This window comes from Lytechinus pictus, chromosome 15, assembly GCF_037042905.1.
Source record: "Lytechinus pictus isolate F3 Inbred chromosome 15, Lp3.0, whole genome shotgun sequence".
NCBI lineage: Eukaryota > Metazoa > Echinodermata > Echinoidea > Temnopleuroida > Toxopneustidae > Lytechinus > Lytechinus pictus.
This window is the reverse complement of record NC_087259.1, coordinates 30,226,575-30,250,778: the sequence shown is the minus strand read 5'-3', so window position 1 is coordinate 30,250,778 and position 24,204 is coordinate 30,226,575. Positions and strand designations below refer to the sequence as shown.

General features: G+C 37.2%; 1 protein-coding gene across 1 annotated transcript; it reads right to left on the bottom strand.

The window, feature by feature from the left end:
* Nucleotides 1–540: 540 nt before the first annotated feature.
* Nucleotides 541–23,964, bottom strand: LOC129278078 (microtubule organization protein AKNA-like). The gene is made up of 14 exons (XM_064110779.1): nucleotides 23,804–23,964; nucleotides 20,896–20,990; nucleotides 17,855–19,406; nucleotides 15,942–16,110; nucleotides 15,014–15,265; nucleotides 13,971–14,125; nucleotides 12,650–12,716; nucleotides 11,775–11,985; nucleotides 10,970–11,094; nucleotides 9,954–10,174; nucleotides 8,920–9,218; nucleotides 7,280–8,495; nucleotides 6,360–6,543; nucleotides 541–6,054 (listed from the first exon to the last, which is right to left on the bottom strand). Exons 2-14 carry the CDS (start codon nucleotides 20,951–20,953, stop codon nucleotides 5,920–5,922), a joined length of 4,644 nt encoding a protein of 1,547 aa, XP_063966849.1. The 5' UTR covers nucleotides 20,954–20,990; nucleotides 23,804–23,964; the 3' UTR covers nucleotides 541–5,919.
* Nucleotides 23,965–24,204: the final 240 nt, after the last annotated feature.

Genomic DNA, 24,204 nt, shown 5'->3' with positions numbered 1-24,204 from the left:
AAATATTAGTCCAATTGCACCCCTGTACAAAAGTCAATGGGGCAGCAGCAGTTGAACTTGTTTGTGAAGTAATACCCATTGAAATAAGAATTTTATATCAAATGACAGCACATGGTCTTATCTCGAGTCATGGAAACAAGTAAGAAATTGGTCATGACCATTGAAACATAGTGTTATTCTCGATCACAGTAGAGTATGAAAATATGCTTTATTGCATATAATGATTCATAATCATTCATGCATGACTTATCACAATTTGGAACTAGATGCAAAATAAACTTCTTAATCTTTGATATACAATTCATTAAATTTGATAATATCTGGGATTGGCAATTTTTCATTTCCTGGCATTGTTCATCTACTCCTTTTACAGTGTTGTTAATGTATAGTGTACAAATAATTTCTCGAGACACTGTATGTCTTTGATTTTCATTTTTTAATTTTCCGGCATCCCTTCATTGTAAAAATATCCTGAATGTTTAGAGCTAAAGGAAAAGAAATGAAAACAAAAGAAATTGATTACTCTTAAAGCAATTGGTATAGTTTTCAAGGTCATTTTTGTTTATTCATAGATTGCAGGATCCATATTAGGCAAGCACGAAAAAACACACATTACATTGCAAAGAAAACAAATTAACCAAACACACAAAATACAGAATATACGCCAATACAATGAAAATAGTGTGCTACAAAATGGAACACTTGTAAACAATGAGAAAAATCATTTAAAATATGCTTATACCTGTTTGTTTACCCATCTCGGCAATGATTATATTCATTTTTGTTGTTGTTGAAGAGTGAGAGTTTTCTACATTACATACATTTATACTCCCTTATGTACAAGAACATAAAAAGAAATAAACAATATTTCAAGGTGCTGGAATGTTTCTAATTAAAATGAAGGAATAACATATAACTTCTGAATCTATATTTGAATACTTATTAAATCATTTCATGCCCTAAAAGGAATAAATAGATCTCCAATAATTCAATATGAAAGTGTAGTGATTGGGGGGGGGGGGTGGGGGTAAAGATCTTTGATTGCTTTGGCATTTTCTTGCTCAAGGCAGTTTATTTATTTTTTAATAATTCCAATATAAAACATTGTCCAAATCAAGTGGGGAATTTGTATTCCCTTTCATATTCACAGCATTAATCAAATTTATTTTTGGAGACAAAACATTATTTTTATTTCAGTATAATAAGTACTACAAAATATATATTATACACATATTATTTTTCAAGGGGTGGGGGTTATACGGAAACAAATTACAAATTAATTGTGTTTGATGGCCAAAATGAAAGTTTTTTGTGGTTAGAAACAAAAATGATTGAAAGATCAATTCTAGAGAATAAAAAAATATAAAAAGTGCTAAAATATGGTAATTCAGAGCAAATATAACTAAATATGAGAAAGCAAATTAATTGAAACTTCACACTAATATATTTAACAATCACATAAATTTGTTGAAGATGATTGATTTGATTTTGAAAATAAAATTGGAAATTGAGAATTATAAAATTGAGAACAATTCATCTAATAATTTGGTCAGATAAATGAATGAATACATACTTTAAAAACAAACACAAATTGATTATTAATAAAAGCATGAAATCAAAGTATATAGGAATCTGGCAAAATGTAACATTATCAATCAAAATACTGATAATTAAAATATTTACAAGAAAATAAAATCAAACTGAATATAAAGTGTATTACACATCAATGCTGGGTATGCTAAGTTTGTGGTAATGGTTAAAATAAGCTGTGAATGCTATAGTCAAAATAATAACTAAAACAAACAGAACAGACAAATGCATGTACTAAAACCCCAAACATATCAAACCATTTTATAAACTATATTAGGATCTGGCACACTTTTCACGAACAGTAACATCAGGGCCCCATTTCACAAAGACATTTTATAATAACAAATTGTAAAGTTCTTCTCTCAAATTTACTATCAGCCAATCAAATTGAATGTTTTCAGTAGCTTATAACCGTTATTGAAACAAGTGTTGTGAAACGGGCCCCAGATGTGACCCTCCAGTGCAAACCTTTGCTCATTTGCATAAAGACCAGTGTATTGAATCACATGATTTGCTTGGACCAATCAACTGGACAGATTTTGTTGTGATTGACATGAAATCAAACAAAGCAGATGACAAAAACTATTTTATTAAATTCAAATCCAACAAGTGAACTTATCAAAAATATAAAAGAAGAGGTATTTTATCAATACTGGACATACACTGTATATAACAAAAATACTTTAAGTTACTGACTATATGGAACTTAATGTACAGGCCCATGTGTACTCTCTTTGAAAATCAATGTTCAATTTGTGTGTTCCATAATACATATACCACTAATGTTCATTATGGGAGACTTGTTGGTCGACCAATTTTTCCTAAGACATAAACGACAGCACAGCCCACAAATAGGAATTTAAAAATATTAAAGAAATATCCGTAGCACAGGAACCAATAGGGAATAATCAGTAGAAATGGGAGTGAGATCCCAGGTAGTGTTTAATAATGGTTTGTAATCATTTTGAAAGAGAAACACTGTGATGGTGTCAAGTACAATCTTGTTGACTAATCTCTCAGGTTTGAACAGGTATGATTGACAGCACAATTAGGGCACAACTTGCACGTATGTACTCCAAAACACACAAATTCACCTTCATGTTTGTATCAGTCAGATTAGTGGTTAACAATTATCAAGGTGGAAATAAACTGCGTTGAAAATGCTGATCATACTGAAGAATACTGAAGAGTAAAATAAATGAAATAAAGCATCACTTTATCATTTTAAGGGGAAGTCCACTTTGACAAAGCAGTGATTTGAATGAAAAGAGAAGAATTAAACAAGCTAACGACTGAAAATCTTATCAAAATCTGATGTAAAATAAGAGAAAGTTATAACATTTTCAAGCTTTGCTTGACTTCATATCAATGTGTCGTGCATATAAGACACCGTTCTCATGAGGCTTTCTAAAACTAGTTAACTGGAAACTGGTTCAGGAAACCAGTCTAAAAGATTGCTTTGCTAGCATTCCCACTTAATCAAACAAAAGTGGTTTTCAAAATCACTTCAGGTCAAGCGATCTTGTTGCTATGAAGACGCTCTCAATGGGGTTACACGTTTTGTGCAAAATTTGAAACCGTAGCGTAGGCATTCTACACCTGTCGTGTGTAGTAGCGCGCTCAAAACGTGCGAAGATCGCTTCCCGAAGAATGGTTGTGTCCTCACTTATGCTAAAACCAGTTTAACGAGGCAAAGTGATCTTGAAAACTACATCGTGAGGTGGTTTTCTGAACCGTTTTGGAAGATTGCTTCGACCACTCTCACTACACTTTAAACTAGTTTCCAGTAAACTAGTTTTAGGAAGGTAGTGAGAACGGTGTCTATCTGTTTTGAGAAAAAAAAGGTGAAATTTTGATTTGTCATAAATTTCTTACTTTACATCCAATACTGATACAATTATCAATGTTAGGTGAGTCTGATTTTCTCTTTTTATTCAATCAACTTTTTGTTGGGGTGGAACTCCCCTTTAAAAGGAAGGTTGCTACAGCTGCAAAAATCATATTTGGCACCTTTATAAATCTATAAGCCCTGATAATGATTTACAAAGTTATGTGGGTATCAAACAAAACTGATGTGAATGTACATGTATATTATTATGAATCATACCTGACTCACTCTAGCTATATGTATAACAATTCACATCAAAGTACAAAATCACAATCAACTCTACAAAATATATTATACATGCATGTATAAAAACACTATACAATAAAAATTCTAAAAATTCATGTCTGGTTAAAAATTCTATACAAGTAAAGCCTCTGTTTGTTCTTTGATATCTTGGTATAAAAATGATCATTAAAAGTTGTTCGTTTTGCACCTCTGAATAAATGTCAACATGGGGTACAACATGATAACATATTATTATACTAAATACATTATTTCAATGATTACCTAGTACAGTGTACATTACGGATAGTATGATGTAACATTTTATTTCTAAAGAAGTTTAGTACTAAAAAGTGATATATTGAAATTGAATTGAAACTGAACTGAAGTGAAAAATCAATAAAGGGGAATTGCAAGAAACTTGCAATCAATCCTCCTAAAATCAATCACATATCTCGCAATCAATTGCAAATTTACATTTGATTGCTTGTGTGCTTCTTGTAACAAACAGTTAAAATCAATTTACTCTAGATATGACATGTACATAAAAGTTGGAAGGTTGCATCAGAAATTTGCAATTGATTGCAAATATTTTCTTGCATTCCCTAAGGAGCATATCAAAGGAAATGAGCAAGTTCTTGCACGGAAATTTGGGAGCAGAATTAATCATTCCATCCATAGCAAACCTTACATGAGTATGTAAATGAATATGTGATTAAACATTCAATTTAGGTTCCAATTTCACACCATAATTGAAATTCTGGATGGGTCGAATCCGGATAGTTTAATCCCATTTTTTCTACAACCGATTCGTCTAATAACCTGTCAATCTATTTGCCACTTAGACTATGAATCATTTTATCTAATTTCCATTTGGGCTCCATCCACTTAGTACCACTTAGTATATATGGTAACATGAACTGTTTATGGACCAAACTGTCACTGACAAAGTAAACATAATGAGTAGACCACGTGGAAATTAGACCAACTTGGAATAAAACTAACAATAACTATAGCGAGTGGGTATTAGACCAAGTGTAGAACTTCAGTGTAGACCAAAAAGCAATTAGACCTAATGGGTTTAGGTTATGTGGTATTAGACTATCTGAGAAGGAGACCGACTTCTTGCAAACCAAACAATAGAAATCATTGAAACCATGACGCTATTACAGTAGAGTGATCACATGGCAGTACAAACTTATTATGAAGCATATTCATTGAAAGAGAAAGGAAATGTCCTTCAAGAAAGCGTATGTTTTGCTTGAAAACAGTTGCTACTTTACAAGATTTGGGCCATCATTTGTTTAAAGGTACGTATAATGCATATATTTCATGAAGTAGAATGGAAAGGTGTCAATGATATTTAATAATAATTTATGAAGTACAATCTACAATGCCATTTCTTTATCAAAAATAATAATAACCATGCCTGCATGTAAAGTTGAATACAAGAAAATTTTGTACAAAATTTGTAACAGTTTTAATCTACTCTTCACTCTCTCTACAGTTTCAACCGCTGCGCCAGACAACCGAGTATAGTTCAACTCTTTTGAGAATATCTTCAAAAAATTTAAATCTATGTTAAAAACAAATACTTCAAGCTTTACTGGATTAAAAGGTGATATCCTCCATAATGGATCATTTTTCTATAACTTTGCTTTTAAGCAAAAAAAAGGTTGTTCAGAGCACATTGTAGCACCACACGGAAAATGAATGTCTTTATACAATAAAAACACAATAGATTATCAAATTCAAATCATACATCTGCTAAGACATGCTTTTGAATCAATTAAAATGCTGAATACAAATACAGGTCTGTCCCATTTTAGAGGGACAAATTTGGTGGAGCAAAAATAGGTGGACTTTATGTAATTAATGAGTGCTTGGAGTATTGTTCATCGTCATCAGAACAAGGATTTGGCAGACTGTAGACGCTTCTTACTAAGCTAACATCTGATTGGGTTTATTTGGAGAGTCTCTGGGCCATGAAAAGGAATTTATCCAGGATGAAACCAAAGTAGTCACTGTCATCTTCGGTTAGAGGATTTGGCCAAACAGAAGTTATTCTTAGAGAGGACATAAGCTGATGGCTTGCTCTGGGGAGTCTTTGACCCATGCAGATGTCATCAGATAAAGGACTCGGCTAAACGTACATCTCTCCTTACAGAGAACACCATCTAATGGGTTGATCTCTTGAGTCTTTGACCAAGCAGATGTCATCAGTTAAAGGATTCAGCTAGGTGTACATCTCTCTTTACCGAGGACACCATCTGACGGGTTGTTCTTTTCAGCCTTTGTGCCATGTGCAGAGCATCATCAAGGGAGAGTTGCAATTCAAAAGGAACTTCACTGACCTGGAGAAGAACAGAGTGTAAAGGAAAAGACATAGAAGAAAAGAGAGTGATGGTATGAAGGAAGAGAGAGAGGGGGGGGAGAGACATATACAGAGAAAAGAACAAAGTTATTTATACGTGCTGGCCTAATGATCATTGCGATAAATCAATTTTTACTATTTTGCTCAACTAAAAAAAACTCTAGACATGGTATAATTCTAAATTCGTTAAGATATAGAATTTGAGTCTGTGCTTTAGGACTACCCCATGTTTGGGATAGGAATCCATGATCCTCTGCTTGAAAGGCCCGAGTCAAGACTACTCACCTTCTTTTGTTTGACAGTCCTTGAGGTGTGTCTCCTGCTGCTCCTGGTGGATCTTGGTGTTCTCCTGTAATAAAACTCTTCTTCTCCTTCTCCTTCACTGGATCCCTCCTCCTCATCCTCCCTGATGTAATAGCGCCCTCTATTTTTAGAGGGTATCAGGTAGACTGGCCGAGCATCAAGACGCCTTGGCAAAGAGAACAACGAATCACAATCAATCATAGTCACTGGAGAATAGAATAGCTATAACGAGTCATGAGACTGTTAAAGGCCACTGAAATTGTGATATTCTATTGGTCAAAATACTGGCATTTATATTACTATAAAAAAAAATTGAAATGCAATCAGTAATATCAGTAAAATATACATTGATACAAGCATGTATTTGGGCGATTCGATAAAAGAATAACACTTATTGTACGTCTGGCCCTCATTTTTCTTCATTATTATTACACTTTACAAACTGCCGATGCCATGAAGCTTTGGAAGCATTTCAATTTTTTAAGACTAGAAGACAGCAACAAATAAGGAACGATTTACATATAGAAAATCAGACGATTATGTTTTATGGAATTTCCCATTTGTTTCCTAAATATTCACAAACATGTAAACTGACAGATTTAGTGCTAGGACAGCTACAGCTTACATATTGCCTCTAAACTTCCTCAGTCTGGGTTAAGTGCCACAAATAAATGATACAAACATAATAGGTACATTTGAGAATATGAACCAGCATACATGTGAAGTGATGAATTTGAAAAGTATAATATATGTAATTTAATACGCTTGCAGTTAAATACCATAAAATCTTCATGTCTAATTCTACCAGGATAACTGCAATATAAATGCATAAATACATACAGTACATGTTCATGTTCATGAAAATCAATATGTGGAATACATAAATAACAAGGTACACTTACAAATGACTAGGTGTTCCATGTACACTAGTCTGGTTCAGTATTGGTGCAACAGGTACTGCAGTCGGTACAGCTCCCATCACCTGGGAAACATTACCGGGTACCTGCTGGGTGGCCTGTGGTGTCAAGGTAGCAGGCTGTGGGAGCACATAGGATTGTCCTTGATAGATTGGTATCGATGGATTCTGCTGCGGTACAGCTGACATTGTTTGAGGTGCAACTGTAGGACTTGGTTGTGAATAAGATGTCTGGGGGTGGTACCGCATTGATTGTGCTGGTGAACTGTATGAGGGGGCATAATTCTGAGCTGGTGGGGCGGGGTTTGATGGAGGTGGGTGAGTGTACTCGCTGTGGGTATGAGACCCAGTCCCTCCACACTTTGGACATGGCAATGTCTCAGTTTGGTACTGCCCACTGGGTACCTGAAACACCCCTGGTGTCCTGGAAACCCTTGGAGGGCTCGTAGGGGAGTACTTGACACCTGTCTGACTTGAATAACTTGGATTGACATGATGAGATAGTGTTCTTATTGTAGATCCATTATAATGTCTGGCTCCAGAATGGTATTTCTTAGGGATTGGTGAAGCATTGAAAGAAGGATTTCTCCTTGGGATATACCTCTCGCTGAGGACATCATGTATGGTGTCCCTTAGTGGGGTTGAAGAAGCATAGGGCATTCTGCTGGGAGTGGCATCCCTCTCTGCCAGCTGATCTTTCAAATCTTCAATCTCTTCTTGTAGCATGTGAAGCATCTCACTCTTGGAGCTCCTTGAAGAGAGCATCTCGTCATCCTCACCCCCCAGGTTACGCATCCTTGAATACCCGGTCTCCTCTGGAATAGGATCTTGTCTTGCATTGGCCATCTTTGCTTTCAACTGATTGACTTCATCCTGAAGGGCTTGTAATGCTTCACTCCTCACACTACTCCTAGTCACATCAGACCTTTTATCAAATTCTTGATGATGCTTTGGTGGTGACTCCACTGGCCTCCTTGTTGATTCCATCCTTTGACGGGTTACCCTTTGAGGTACTGGCGTCGTGTTTGCCCGCGGATTATTACCTCTGCTTTGGCTCAGGTACTGGGTACCAAGAGGGGTGCCCTGTTCAGTTTGGGGATATGTTCTTTGCTGTGCAGGAGGAGTTGGAGCATATCCTTGCCTATTTGTCTGTTTCATGGGTGTTGGCATTCTTTGGGGCTGGTGAACTTCTGACCTAGGGTCTGAAACAGGAAAAAGATTATTAACAGGCTGTCTATGTTAACCAAAGAAAATTACAAACAAATCCCCCCATATGCTTAAAATTTTAATATAATTGACTATCAACAGCAAACACTCAAACAAATTAATATATTAATGCTATGCTTCAAAACCTTTTGAGAAGAATTACTTTGCAACATGAGCTGAAATACTACTGTCACTGTAAGTTCTTGTGAAGGCTGAGGATACCACTGCTTCAAACCCAATACCCCCAGCTGTAACATGACCACAAATATCCCAGGAGCATAGGGTTATTCCTCTTAGCAGACATAAGCTAAATTTGAATCAATGTTCCTGAAAATTCTTAAGTTAAATTGAGCTATATGTTGAGTGAAGACATGAAACAGATGATAAGGGGATAACAAATGTTTCAATTTGGACATTTACCTCTTCTCTGCTTTTCATGAGGTGTCACTGTTTGAGGACGTCTTTCTTTTGTCCTATTCCCGGCCGATTTCTGAGAATCTTGCATACCATGTGGACGAACATCTTGCTTCAGTTCTCTTGCTCGTTTGACCCCTCCAGAATACATGGAATCTTCCTCCTCAGCCAAAGGCTCTTGCCGTAGAGGGACTGAACCATTGTTTCTCAGGGGTGTTTTCATCCTCCCCATCTGAGGTCCCTTTACAGGTATCATGGAATGTCTTGTAAGGTGTGATTTAGGATTCTCAGAATGCGGTGGTAATCTGTATTTAAAAAAAGATGATGATAAACTTGAGATTACACATTTAATGCAATATTTTAGTGACTGCGAAATGTGGTTCAAAATATGACTTGGATGGCAAGATAATTTCATAACTATAAAACCTGTTCTATAGTAATGATAACATTCTACTGCTTTCTTGAGAGACTCATTCATATTAGTATTGACTGGACAATTTCAGTCGCTAAATCAGCAACAACCCTTTCCTTTATATACCAACTCAGGAGAGCTGAAGAAGTTTCTAGGATTGGATATGAAAAGGTTTCTTCTCATACTTGTATGTCGAGATGCCAAAATGTTATTTTCCCTGTTTACTAATCAGCAACATAGAGGTAGAGGTGTTGTGGCTCAGTGGATAAGTCTCCGGACTTCAAATAAAAAGGTCCAGGATTCAATCCCACCGCAGCCCAAATATTCTTTGGAAAGGTGGTTATCTACATTTGCTACTCTTTTTGGAAACTTGTTGGAAGGAATTCCTTGAATGCTTGGGCACCTGATCAGGGTATCCGTGCTAGCCCCTAGAATAGCCTTCCTCAAGACATCTAAACTTGTTTCTCTGTGGAGTATTTTGCAATTTTTGTCTTAACATTTTTTTTTATTTCATTCTTAATTCTTTTGGCACCTTGAATACTTTACAGTGTGGAAACGTGTAAGCACTATAAAAAGGTAGCATATCACAATTATTATGAATATCATCATCATTATATAAAGAACACACCTATGTGCTCTGTTCCTTGTGCTGGTATCCGAGCCTCTGACTTGCAGGGATTGCCGACTACTCTCTGATCCAAGGAACCCACTGTCACCCTCTGGTTCTAGATGGCCACCCAAGGTGGGTTTATTACCCCTTGGTTTCCTGGTATCACCTCCTCCATTACCCCTTTGGTTGGAGGATTGGTGGGTGGAGTTTGGGCGTGGTGGGGTATGCTTGCTGTTAGACTGAAATCATAGGATAATGATATTTAATAATAAACACCCTCTATCTAGTGATCTATTCCGAGGTTTCCTTGGCAAATAATGAATCGGTTTGGAGGCTTCACAGTACACCAATTGGGCGTTTCATAAAGCTGTTCGTAAGTTACAAATGACTGGTGACCCTTTCTTAGTAGCTAAACCAACATAATTGAAAATTTGGTACACACAATATAACTGACAGAAGGATCACTAATCATTTGTTAAGTCACTCGTAACTTAAGAATAGCTTAATGGAACAGCCACCAAGTATCAATTTGTTGACATATGCTTACCAGTAGGTGCTCCAAAGATATGCCTACAAAAGATACATGGTGTACTGTACGGCCTCCATACTGACAGATAATAATAAGTTCAGTTTGTGGTACAGCTACAGCCCATAATACAAATATCAAAATCGCTACATTATAAAAATGATGAGTATACATAATACCAATGTAGAAACACATGTAGTATCATGTTCTTATCGTCACATGGCATAATCATCTATTATTTAAGATCATAAATTAGAACAAGCTTTGCAACTTTTCAAGAAGTCTATTACTTTATCAGTCAAAAGGAGATCAATTATCACATGCCCACAGGTTTCAATAGATTAACATAAGTGAGCTGAAATTGAAGAGCCCTATACTTTTGTACAAAGGAAAGCAAAACTAAGCTGAAATTATGTTGAAAATTGAGGGCACAAAATGCTGAAATCAGCTAGATAGCTGAACTCTCACACCCCTGGATATATACAAAATGAAGATGAATACAACTAACCTTTCCAGGGATGCTTTTCTTCCTAGAATGTACTGATGATGGCGGATCATGATCAGGTGATCCCATGGAGGAGTTACTCCCGTCAACAGGGGGCTGCCATTTTGGAAGCTTATCCTGTCTTGATCCTACAATTCAACAAGATGAAATAACAATAAATAGAGGAAACTAACATTCCTATTACACAGGCATCCTGATTATCAACAAAAGGAAATATCATCAAATACTAAAGACATTGATGTCACAACCTCACTTTTCTGTTCATGTATAATTTACATCGTGCATATTTCTATTTTCCTATGTATGAGAGTATAAGGACTGTTCTCTTGATTGCACTAAATCAAATTTAGATGATTTTAAACAATACATGAGCCCAAGCAACTAAGCAAGCATTGAATTTTTTGAGCAACTGTAAGGAAAAATTATCAGTGAATACTTTTCCTGGTATAACATTCTAATTTGCAGTGAATTTCGTTTAACTGGATACACAAAATTCATTTTGTCTAACGGTTTGTTACAAAGGACTGTACAATACCTGGTAGGTGTTTCATAAAGCTGTTCGTAAAGTTACACACTTTTACGCATAACTGGAACATGTTCTTAGGTCATAGATCAATTACGTAGGGATATCACAAAGCACAAGTAAGGATCACCAGTCGTGCCAAAAGTCACTCGTATCTTACGAACAGCTCTATGAAACACACCCCAGGTTACAAGTATCAAACTGGTTGATAAAATATGTGGTCTATGTGAACTGGCTTTCACTCTATTGTGATATCATGTAGTATTAAGAGGATGGCTGTTTTACCTTTCGGTCTGAAGACATCAGGTGACGTAGTTTCTCTGAATGGAGAGGAATGATTAGAAGACCCATCATCATCTCCATCATGATCCTCAACATCAGCAATAAAATCAATCTCATCTTCCTCCTCCTGCATCTCAACATCATTACCATGGAAATCACCATCATCATCATGGTTTGGTTGATTAAGAGCAAATTGTGGCATGTCCTGAAGACTCTATAGTAAATAGAAATCATCAATCACAATATAATATTAACTTAATGATAATAATTCTTTTGATAATAATACACATAATGCTGTCTATCTAGAAATACCCTATTCTGAGGCACACAATTGTTACATTTGAAAAAATTTTCTTAGGAATTGATGTATTAATTCAATGGTCCTTTTCCATATAAAGCACATGGCAGACATTAGATTTCGTCAGTATCCTCAATGGATATTTTCCATTGGAAAGAATAAAATATTTTAAATCCCATATCATGCATTATTTCACTCAAACATTATCAATCAGTCCTAGTAACATAAAGTGATGGATTATCACCTCTGCTTTGGCTCAGTCAGGTCCTGGGTACCAAGAGGGATACCCTGCCAAGTTTGGATTCTTAAAGAGATATGCAAAAAAGTCATGTCTTATCTGTATTTGGAAAGTCTCTTTAATCTGAGACTTGATGCATACAACATGTTTTTACCAATGTATGTCAGTCAGGCTTTTTGTTTATGGCTGAAAACTGAAACACATGCTGAACTTTTTCACACCATATCTCAACAATGCTTTACTTTAAAATCAGAGAATTGAAAATATTAAAAAGATTAAACAGTTACATCTTTTCGAGAATCCCATTTGTTTTTGTGGAACTGTGTCTAAAGAGGCAATTACCTTGACAAGCTTTTGTATTTCTTTGTCTCTCTCAGGGTGGGGTGGCAACTGCTTCAGGTCATTATACCTACATAAAGAGGAACATAATTAATAAGAATATAAAATTCAACAAAACAAAGACATTACAAAGCAGCATAGTAATGAAGAAGTCCAGGAAACTGTGTGAAAAATCCCGATAGTATACTGTAAAAGTGGGAATTTTTGCGGATTTCGCGGCAAGATCGGCGAGCGTGAATTTATGAGCATCTATTTTAATGCAAGTTTTGAACCGCTGTTCAATTGCGTGTATCGTTTTGGCAAAGAGACTGCATAATTTGACCTATAGAGGGCGACATTTAAGCAAGCAAGCTTGAGCCCCAAAATCATATGCATCGCGAGAATTTGTTCTAATGCGATAATTTTTTTTTAAGTCGCAGATCGGTATTTGAATTATAATTTTGCTTGAAATATAAGTTGCTTTAGCTGTTTGATTGGTAAGTTGTTAGATCTGTTTAGTTTTTAAGAAGACGTCCTGTCGATCGCCCAGGTTTGTTGATTGATCCCATGCACTTTGAATAGCTGTAATCCCCCGGTCCTTACCCGCTCGGCCGTCCATACCAGGCCAGTAGCACCTCCGTTTTGCCTTCCCCGATGTCCGCCCCGCAAAGAAAAGTTGCGCTAAATGTCACAAAAGCTCATGATTGGATCAAAACAATGCTGAATTACACCAATTTAGGGCTAGAATTATGATCAGAAAATACAATTTTTTTGCTGAAATGTTAATTAAAACCATTCACAGATTGGGAAGAAGGAAGTGACTTTGTGATTATGACGGAGTGTGCAGCGCGAATTCAAGAACCAACGAATATGTTTTGAAGCCGCCAAGCACGGAAATTAATCCCGCGAAAATAACAGCGTTTACATTACTTGGGAGACCCCCCCCCCCCCCCCCTAGGCAGAGGGGCTGTGATGGAAAGGGAATCGGGACGGGAAAAAGAAAAAGATGCTGTTGGGGTGAAAATTTGACTTTCTATCTAATCTGAAGGTTTATGTTCCACAGTTTAATTCAATCAATACCTCTTTTCACTTCTCTTCAAAATCACTCTACAACTTATAGACAGTTAGCCATCTACTGAAGAATAAAAATAATCAGCATCATCGCTATAATCAGTCCTCCTTATTGTCTCCGCCTATGGGATTTCAAGGTTTTTTACTATATGCTAAAATCAAAAGGAGGAGCAAGTAAATAGATAGTTGGTGAAGGTTAAGATTGAAGCAAAACAGAGTATTATAATTGTAAAAATAAAAGTGAGATAGCAAATGATGTAAATCAGCAACTAACCTTTGAATCAGCAAGGCATAATCTTCTTCTGGTGAATGTGAGCTGGTTCTTCTGGATGGAACCATTCCATGAGGATCTCTCATTGCTACGTCAGCATCCGATGGCTTCCTCTGGGGTGTGGCCGGTAGTTCTGGTGGGTTATTACGTAGATTCTCCTATGGAATAAAATTGATATCAATAATTTGAGTTCATTCAATATGAATAAACCTGCAGGGAATTCTTACAGGTTATTATGTAAATTATCCTATGAAAGAGATTAACATCAGTATAAATTTGAGATCATTCAATATAAATATGATAAAAATAACATCCCATTTTCATAATTCCTATCACTTGGCTTTAACCCTTACATTTACATTCACTCCACCCCAGTCCTTATATGAAATAGATTGGCACTAACTACTGCAACAAGACCTCTTTATATGTATACTTAATACCACTGGGGCATTTACCAAACATTTTTAATGTCAAATGGAATATGTATTAAATTGCCTTGATGTCACACGTTTGTCAGAATACCAGAATGGGATATAATTTACATGATTATATCTTTTGCCGACCAGATTTACCATTTCTTGGCACCATCACACTAATCAAAATTCTCTTAAACCCCTTTCATAAACCCAATTATGCGGCTAATAGCAGCATAATTTGGTCGTAAAATCGGAGGAGGACCAGAGTTATCCGCATTATTTTGATGCTGCAATTATCCGCATAATAGCGGCATCTGGACCAGATTTTGACTTTATGAACGCAATCCAAAGTAATGCGGATAATTGCCATGGTGCGGTCACAAGGTCACCCTTTTCCAACACAACCGCATCGGAGGGGGTGTGTGCGGTTGCCATGACGATTATCCGCCTTTTTCAGGACGGGCGCTCGTAAAAATAGTGCGGATTATTTTCGGAGTTTGTGAACGCAATTTTTATTGAATTATCCGCATTACTCTTAGGCGGCTAATTGGAGGATGGGTTTATGAAAGGGGTATTATTCTATTTTTCTTGTGTCATGCAGACAGATGTTGATATCTATATCATATTCACCTGGACTTTTTCTTGGATGTCCTCTAGTCTCATCCCAAGCTGAAACAACTGACCTTCAACCAACTTCTCAGGGTCAAAGGTCACTTCTTGACCTCGTGCTGACCCTAGTCTGACCTTCATACTGTGCTCCTCCTTGGCCTGCATGTAGTCTGATTCTAGCTTGGCCTGACCGGATTTCAAACCCTCTAGCCCCCTCTGTTGATCCGTTGGGTCGAGGTGGTTTTCTTGTAACAGAATCTCAAATGAATCCATCTAGAGATATGCATGTATGATATAAAGATGATGATGTGATTCATCATTAACATGCATTACTATCTGCATGATAATCAAATATGCCTGCCTCCTAATGTATCTCACATTGTTGCTATCTACATTATCAAAACATTTTTATATCCACTTTTATTTCATTAAAGTGTATTCTATACTCCATGTAGAAAGTGGGATTTGAATGAAAACAGAGTGAAACAAAATAACCACAGGATTGAAAATTACATAAAAATCATATGGTAGAAACATTCAAATCATTCCATTTTTAATTTGGTATTTTTAGTGAAACAGTTCCATGTATGACATCACGAAAATGCCTTTAGTGATCTGATGATGATCTGTACCCCGTGTTTTATTTATTTATATATATTTATTCATTCATTCATTCATTCAGTCAGTCAGTCAGTCAGTCAGTCATTAATTAATTAATTCATTCATTCATTCATTCATTCATTTATTTATTTATTTATTTATTCATTCATATGGTTATTTATTCATTTTATTTATTTATTTCTTCATTTATTTATTCATTCATTCATTTATATGGTTATTTATTCATTCATTCATTCAATCAATCAATCATTCATTATTTATTTATTGGGGGAGGGGGTAAATCACCTACAGCACCCATATATTACCCCCTCCCCCTTATTAGACATACCTTCTCTTTATGACCTTCAGTCTGGAATTGTAAGGCCAATAACTTCCCTTCAGATGGATCCGGCAAGGTCTTCTGAGTCTCCCCCTTTCTAGAAGTGGAAGCACCCATGTTTATATTGGATGATGTGTGCACATGGATCACACTATTCACTCCAGGGGGGTGTACAAGACTACATAATAAGGAGAGGGAGGATGATAGTGAGAAGGGACATTATATGATTTTCTTCAACCAAAGGAGTATTTGTTATTCCTAAAGGGGGGAGAGGGGTTTCATAATGTTCTTGTAAGTTAATGACATTAAGCATGACTTGTAATCGTTTCTTGTATGCCAAATTAAATTCTAGATCAAAATAATTCTGATTCTGATCAGATAAAGTTAAAATTATATAAGTTGTATATTAAATTTTTGTTGCTGACAAGCATATGGAAGGGCCGTGGTGTAGCGGTTCTGACTCTCGCCTTGTAATCAGAGGGTTGTGTGTTCGAATCCCACCATGGCCTAGCGCCCTTTGGCAAGGCGTCAATCCACACATTGCCACTCTCACCCAGGTGCTAATTGGGTACCGGTAGGAAACAACCGTCATTGTGGTTGGTTTAGCAAGTGTGCACCTAACAGGCTGCTTGAAATGCTATGAATCCAGTGACCGGGTAATAATAATTGTGAAGCACTTTGAACACTCGTAGATTGATAAAGCGCTATATAAATACCAATTATTATTATTAATCATTATATGAATTCAAAGCTTATAATTTGTAAAATTTGCAAAATTTCATTAGGATTATTGGAAATTCACTCAAACTAGAAAAGTTTTCTTATTTTAGCACAAAAACATCATGTCAGCAGTTGTGCATGTTGCGTGGAACATAGACACAGTTGTATCAAATATACATCCTTGTCTCTTGAGAGTCTCTATACTCAATTCCATTATTGTTATTACAAATGCTGACAATATAGGATTGGATTAATTCAAACAAAAGTTACCTACAATTCATATTATTTCATTAATGAAGATGAACAAAGAGTACAACACCATTCACAAAACATGTACTGTATTTTGATCCTTTCATTGTGTTTACTAAATCCATAGGAAAATGTGAGAAACAAATTTTTAATAAGTGTATCGGGGCATCATAAATATTAAATAATTGAAACTAGTGAAAATGTAACGAAAAGAAAAAAAAACTGAGTTGTTACAGAATATAACCAACATATCATTATTGATCTCTTGTTTGGGCTGAAAACACAAATTTTCTTATAAAAGAATAAGGCGAAAGGGGTCAAAGAAAAGCAGAGATGTTCACTTATGATTTAGAGGCAATTCTTTTCAACAAGCGTGCAAATCCAGTATCAAATAATTGTGCAAAACAACAAATAAACAAAAATCATGTTCAGACAGGACAGAAAAAAACTAAGTCATACAGGCAGAGTTAACCTAATTCTTCTTTAGAGAGAACAGTTCTCTTTGTCTTTTAGATGACTGAGAGATTAAAGCTAAGATCCATTTAATAAGGCCTGGGCCCTGTAACACAAAGCTTAGCAATTGATCCGATCAACCTCAACCACATACAAATCTATCAATGTCATAAGTTTTCCTAGAGAATATGCACAATGTCATCTTGTAAACAAAGAACATACTGAATTGTCAAGTAAACAGTAAATGCATGAATGAACATCATATCTAGAAAATATTTTGAAAAAACATGCATTTCATACAGTATGTTGACGCTAGCTTTCCCTAGTTGTGGTTGATCGTATCAATCGCAACTTTTTGTAAGACTGGGCCCTCATGAAATTCAGTGTCTGTCATTTGAGGACTTTTTTTCTAAAATATTTTTGTTCAATCTCCTATTTTTTTTGTAAGAATGAAAAAAATCACTCCACACAGAAAAACAAAAAACACAAGTGGCACTTACCTATTTTGCCTGGAAGATAGCATTCCTTTTTGTCCTGTGGGTAATGTTATATCCTGACTGTGTTTAGCAGGGGAAATCCCTACATTACCTGGCTGGCCTACCGGAGAGCCCTCATAGTGCAGGTTAACCCTTGCTCCTAGACGAAGAGAATCAATGGTGTTCTCAGCTTGGGCATACTTCTGAAGGAGATCATCATATTCCATCTGTAATTGATCAACATACTCATCACTGACCAGTCGTGATCTTGCACTCTTGTCTAAGTGATGTATGTCTGAGACAATGCTACTTTGGTCACTACGTGCAGACATGTTGTCCAAGCGTAACCTGGGTATGACCTCTTGAGGACTCTGCTTTTTATGCTTCACGGGGGATGGACTAAACTCATCTTCTTGATGAATGAGAGTTGAGTTATGTCCTGGTGTGCTTGATCTAGGACTCACTTGTCCTATGCTCTCTTGAATACTGTATTCACTTTGATCATCAATGCTTCTCATACTACTTCTCCTACTATGTGATAATACTGATTGGGGCGTTGACGCCCTGGAAGATCTAGTTCTAAACGATTTGACACTACTTGTTCTCCTTCTACCTTCAATACTTTGCTGTGAGTTTTGATCACCGGCTGAACTCTGATCAGAGATTGTCTTATTTTTCAGTTGTGCAGCAGTTTGAGGTTTGCTTGGCCGTCTATAAGAGGTAGAGATAGGTTTGAAGTGCTCCACATCTCCTCCGCTGGAATCCTTCTTACTCTCCGGACTGTCCCCCGTCCCGAAGGTCTCAACATTTGCAGCCGCTGCTTGAATGACTGTTGAGAGGCTTTCTTTGTCCTGGAGAGTGTTGTTTCCACTATTGGCAAATAAATCAGAGCCGTCTTCTGAATCCAGATGAGACGGTCCTTCAGGCAGCTGCTCTTGACTCAGGCTGAAAAAGTCTAGTTGAGGAGATGGAACAAACTGCTGATTGACCTGACCTTCACAGTCATCCAGGGAATCATTGTCATATGAGTTTTCCATCAGCCTTGAAAGTCTATGTTCTTCACCTGAAGGAAACTCCTGAGTACTTCTTGGTGTTGCCTGCATGTACTTCATCATATCATCATGCACAATCTCTTCTCCTTCCAGTCTGCCACTTCCATTGATATCATAGTCATGATCAGATCCGTAATCCATATCTCCAGAACTCCTGCGATCAGCTTCGTACCCTCCACTCAGCTTTCCATTCAGCAACCGATCATCCATGTGGACATCTTCTGCAGAATCCTGAGACTGGTCTTTGAGGATTTGCTCAAGATGCTCAAACTCTTGCAGCGACTGACGATGGATCGGCCGTTCAAATCCATTTCCAATGATCTTACCTCTGGGAGTCAACGGTCCAATATCACCATATTCCTCTATTTCCTGTGACTCTTCTCTGCTTTGGATGCCATCCTTACCATGGGACATGGAATAGTTATTCTCACCCTCAGGCTCCGGTGAGAAAACTTCCCCTCCATACTCGTCCTCGATGCCTGGACTGCTGCTGAAGGAAGCACTGGTATATCGGCTACCCCGATCTGCCGAGAGAATCAATCAAAAACTGCAATCAAGAACTGCAAACAGTATCAAGCAAAAGACCAAAGACCAAGTAATGGAAATATTGAAAGTTTGAAACCTGTAATACTGTTCCCAATCCCGCCACACACCACCAACATGTACTACAATCCCAACAATGAAGAGTCCCTATGGTAGTGTGTATTAAGAAGCAAACTTGGTATGAGAGGAAGAAACTTGAGCAGTACAAAGACTTACCGTCTTAATTTCCTTCTTAGTTTAATCCTGCTCTCACTCACCAGCTTCTTGTGTTAACTGAATTGCATGATGCATGTGCTTTGAATAGAGTGATGTAAATGACAAAGATACAGAATTCATTGGGTTTCTACTAGGCCTTTTGAGTCAGCATGTCAATGACCTTGATTTTAAAGGTAAAGTGTATCCAGAAATTTAGATTATTTTGGAGTTACCGGGTTAGAAGAAATCAAGAATAAAAAAGTTGAGTGCAATTTAGGAAAATAAAATACAAATGACCTTAGCCATGTACTTGCGATCAAATATCCCTAACAAATGTTTTTATAATTGAAAGAGTATGATCAAACAAACTTTTTTAACCAAATTAAAAAATGAAGATTACAGCAATATAAGCTACAACAATAATTTGTTTTCACTTTTAATGATCATGGAGAGTTTAGAGTTAAAGTATTGTAAAAAAATGTACTTGTGAAACATTTATGACAAAATGGATGCAACATTGATTTTACAAGGCCGACACATGCAGGTATATCTGTATTCTTCAATTTTACAACGAAAACACCAAGATTTTAATTTAAGTGTTGTACCATTGCACTGTATTTTAGCAAACATACTGGCACATGTATCAAATTACAAGTACTGCTATAGAGGATGGGATAATAATTATAGCATCCTCTGCGTAATGAAGCCTCTCACTCTGTTACCACAGAAATATGGCTTCCTCTGATTTATGGCAAGATTTTGTTGCTAGGAAACGTTGCCTAGCAACAAAATAACATCAAAGATTAATACCAAAGCTATACTTGTTATCCCATTAGTAACTGCATATAGGCCTGTTTTCCTTGTCTTTGAGAAACCTTAACTCTACCATAATCAATATGTAAAACATACATGTACATATACATACAGATTTTCTTTTAATAATAATAATAATTTACCCAGGGTATCCACTTCAGTTCTGAAAACGTTCTCCCAGCGGGCCTTGCTGTTATAATTACCATCTTGTTCCATCTTACATTTAGTAAGGTACATTTTCATTCAATACCTATGTACACCCCAATAGACAAATTACAACTTTAAACACTATTCAATATACTGTAGCTTTCTTTTATTGCTCAAACTATTAACATGTGATTCTGATCCTCTGATTCTTTTCTCTTAATAATAACTTTCTATTTGGGTTGGAATTTCCTTCAAATCTGAATAAATACAATTTTTTTTAAATGCATGCTGCTGAAATAAAATGAGAATTCTTACCATCATCATGGTCAAAGTCTATATCATGATCATCAAATGACCCTCCTGACCCAGCCATACTGTCTGATTCATCTTCTTATTTTCATCACAGTGATCTATAAAAAAAGAAATAAAATAACTTGTTAGACACTTCACAAGAAAATACCACATGGGGTATTAAACTGTATTTCAATTGTCCATCGCAGTTTTCACACATGCTTTTAAAATTATACACTACATACATGTACATCTAGGTGAATATGTATGCTATTACATTTATAGTGTATGATTTTCAAAGCAAAAGTTTGTGCAATCAGCATTGTCAGTGATCTCCACTACAGTATGAAAATATATGGATTATAACTTTAATCCTGTTATGACGGGGGGGGGGGGGGGAGGGGGGAGGAGGGGGGGGGGCTGAGTCAACTCTTTTTTTAAAATAACTTTGCAGCATAAACATTACGCATAAAATGAGCAAGGAAAAGGAGCAAGAAATGTACAACTTGCAAAACAAACATGTTCTAAGTTCTATAGATGTCAATGTTCAGGGATGAATAGTTTTGAAATATGGGGGGGGGGGGATAAGTATATATATATTTTTTTTTTATTCAACACTTTTATTTCATTATGCAAACGCTCTTAAATACACTACTCAAAAAAAGTTAAGGACCACTTTTTAATGTGTGTATACAATTTTCAAACCGGGTGTTGTATTTCTAGAAATACCCGAATATGGCTGTCTTGAATCTCCTCAAACACCCTGTAACAATTTCACACATGGGTGGTTTCAGTTGTTGCATGATGTCTCTCGCATTATTGCATATCCTGAAAAGTGGGCCCATTGTGAAGTGGTACAAATGTGGATTCAAATGCATTTTCTGTCTTTAGTCTCTACAATCAACAAATTGCTGACAACAGCAATGCCAAGATACAGCTGTCCAGGATGCCATCAAACACAATGAAATCAATTTCACACATGCAGTTCTTTCATGTCTCTTGCATCATTGCAATGTGCCCGTACAAAAGTGGCTTCCAAAGCATTTTCTGTCTTTAGTCTCTACAATCAACAACTTGCTGACAATAGCAATGCCAAGATACAGCTGTCCAGAATGCCATCAAACACAATGACATCAATTTCACACATGCAGTTCTTTCATGATGTCTCTGGCATCATTGCAGTGGGCCATAAGACAAGTGTCTTCCAAAGCATTTTCCGTCTTTAGTCTGCACAATCAACAACTTGCCTACAACAGCAATGCCAAGACACCACCTAAGTGAAACAGATGTAGCCAGAGCCCTAGGGATGCTGGAAGCTGGCCTCAGTCAGCGAAGAGTAGCCAGAATGATGGGCGTGTCACACAGTGTCATTAGCAGAGCAAATCAAAGACACCGAGAGACAGGGCTATACTCCGAGAGACCCCGCAGTGGCCGACCAGTTTCGACAACCCCTAGAGATGATCGCTACTTGACGAATCTCAGCCTCCGCAACCGCTTTCACAGTGCACGCCGCCTCAACAATGACTTCGCTGCAGCAACTGGAGTGATTGTTTCCACTCAAACAATCCGTAACCGACTTCACAGAGCCAATATGCATGCCAGACGGCCAGCTCAGTGTGTCCCACTCACCCCTGCTCACAGAAGAATTCGTCTCAACTGGGCCCGGGAGCATGTCAGATGGACCAGACAGCAATGGCGTAGAGTTCTGTTCACAGATGAGAGCAGATTTTCCCTTGACCACAATGATGGACGTTCGAGAGTCTGGAGGCGACCAGGAGAGAGATTTGCAGACCCCTGTATTGCAGAACATGACCGTTATGGGGGAGGCAGCGTCATGGTGTGGGGAGGCATCACCTACGCCAACCGTACTCGTCTCTACGTGGTCCCAGGGGGAGCAATGACAGGAGTGAGGTACAGGGATGAGGTCCTTGAACCTATAGTGGTGCCATTTGCAGAAAATGTGGGACAAAACATAATTTTCATGGATGACAATGCCCGTGCCCACCGAGCTAGGGTGGTGACCGAGTTCCTTGAGGGCCAGGGGATTGAGCGTATGGAGTGGCCAGCGAGGTCCCCGGACTTAAACCCAATAGAGCACGTCTGGGACATGATGGGGAGGAGTCTCGAGCAGCTCGAAGCCCATCCACTTGGACTGCAGCAGCTGGGTGTGGCTCTGGAGGCTGCATGGGATGCACTGGACGTCAGAGACATCAATCGCCTCATCAGCTCCATGAGACAGCGCTGTGAAGCCGTTATTGCTGCAGGAGGTGGTCACACTCGTTACTGAACTGCCTGAAAGACACTCAGACATTCGTTTTTACCACTTCATGTCGGTAGCTGATACCCCTCGGGGCCCACTTTTCAGGATGTGCAGTGATGCGAGAGACATTGTGCAACAACTGAAACCACCCATGCGTGAAATTGATTACAGCGTGTTTAAGGACGTTTAGGACAGTTGTACTGAGGTATTTCCAGAAATAAAACACCTTGTATAAAATCTTTATGTACGTTTTAAAAAGTGGTCCTTAACTTTTTTTGAGTAGTGTATAAATCATCCTTCAAACTATAGACAAGCTGGTAGTTTTTCCTGATGCTTGGCCATGTCAAGTCATAATGTACAATATTATGAATTTTACAATGCATGCACTTGCAATAAAGACCTTCTTCAGTACCACTGTGCAGTGACTATCAAACAAAGTATAATCCAAAGATTATGTAGATTTCTTTCCTCTTTTGTCTTTCATCAATGTTTGTGATAATGTTAAAAAGCCTTGCTTTCTCCCCAAGCATTATTAAGTTGACATGCTTTGAGAAGAAGCAGTCCTAATTGCATTATATTGCATAGTGTAATTTGATCAAGAGCAATTTGAGAGCACATATCCAATATGAACTAGCATTCAGGCCTTCATTGAGTGGTTATAATGCAACTTACATGGCAGAAGACATCTCTGTCAGTGGATGTAACAAAGCAATTCTTTTCCCATCCATCTTTCTTTGTCTGGGTTGGGATGGAAGGCATCTTGGAAGTCAGTCTGATTTGGTTTTGTTCTTCATTCTTTGTTCATTAGGCTCGTGGTCACACACAGTCACTCTGCAGAAATACACAAATATTAGTAAGAAACGTTATTAAGCTGTAAAATCAAAGATTTTCCTAAAACACAATGTGACAAAAGATTTTATGTTATGTTGTCTTGTATACTATCCCAAACCTTCTTTAAAAACATTAATATTTCTGTTAAATGTCTCCAAACTGTACCTGCACATGTTTCTGTGGTGGTCTTTTTTTTCTTTTTTTTTCTTTTCTAATACATTGCTTGCTCCAATGTGAGAATA

Bases quoted from the DNA above. Each gene is read 5' to 3' on its own strand.
- LOC129278078 (XM_064110779.1), bottom strand. From the start codon at position 20,953: ATGGCTGGGTCAGGAGGGTCATTTGATGATCATGATATAGACTTTGAC. The intron at 16,111-17,854 runs GTAAGTGCCACT...CTTATTATGTAG, and splicing joins CTATCTTCCAGGCAAAATAG to TCTTGTACACCCCCCTGGAG. The intron at 10,175-10,969 runs GTTAGTTGTATT...CTATGATTTCAG, and splicing joins AGAAAAGCATCCCTGGAAAG to TCTAACAGCAAGCATACCCC.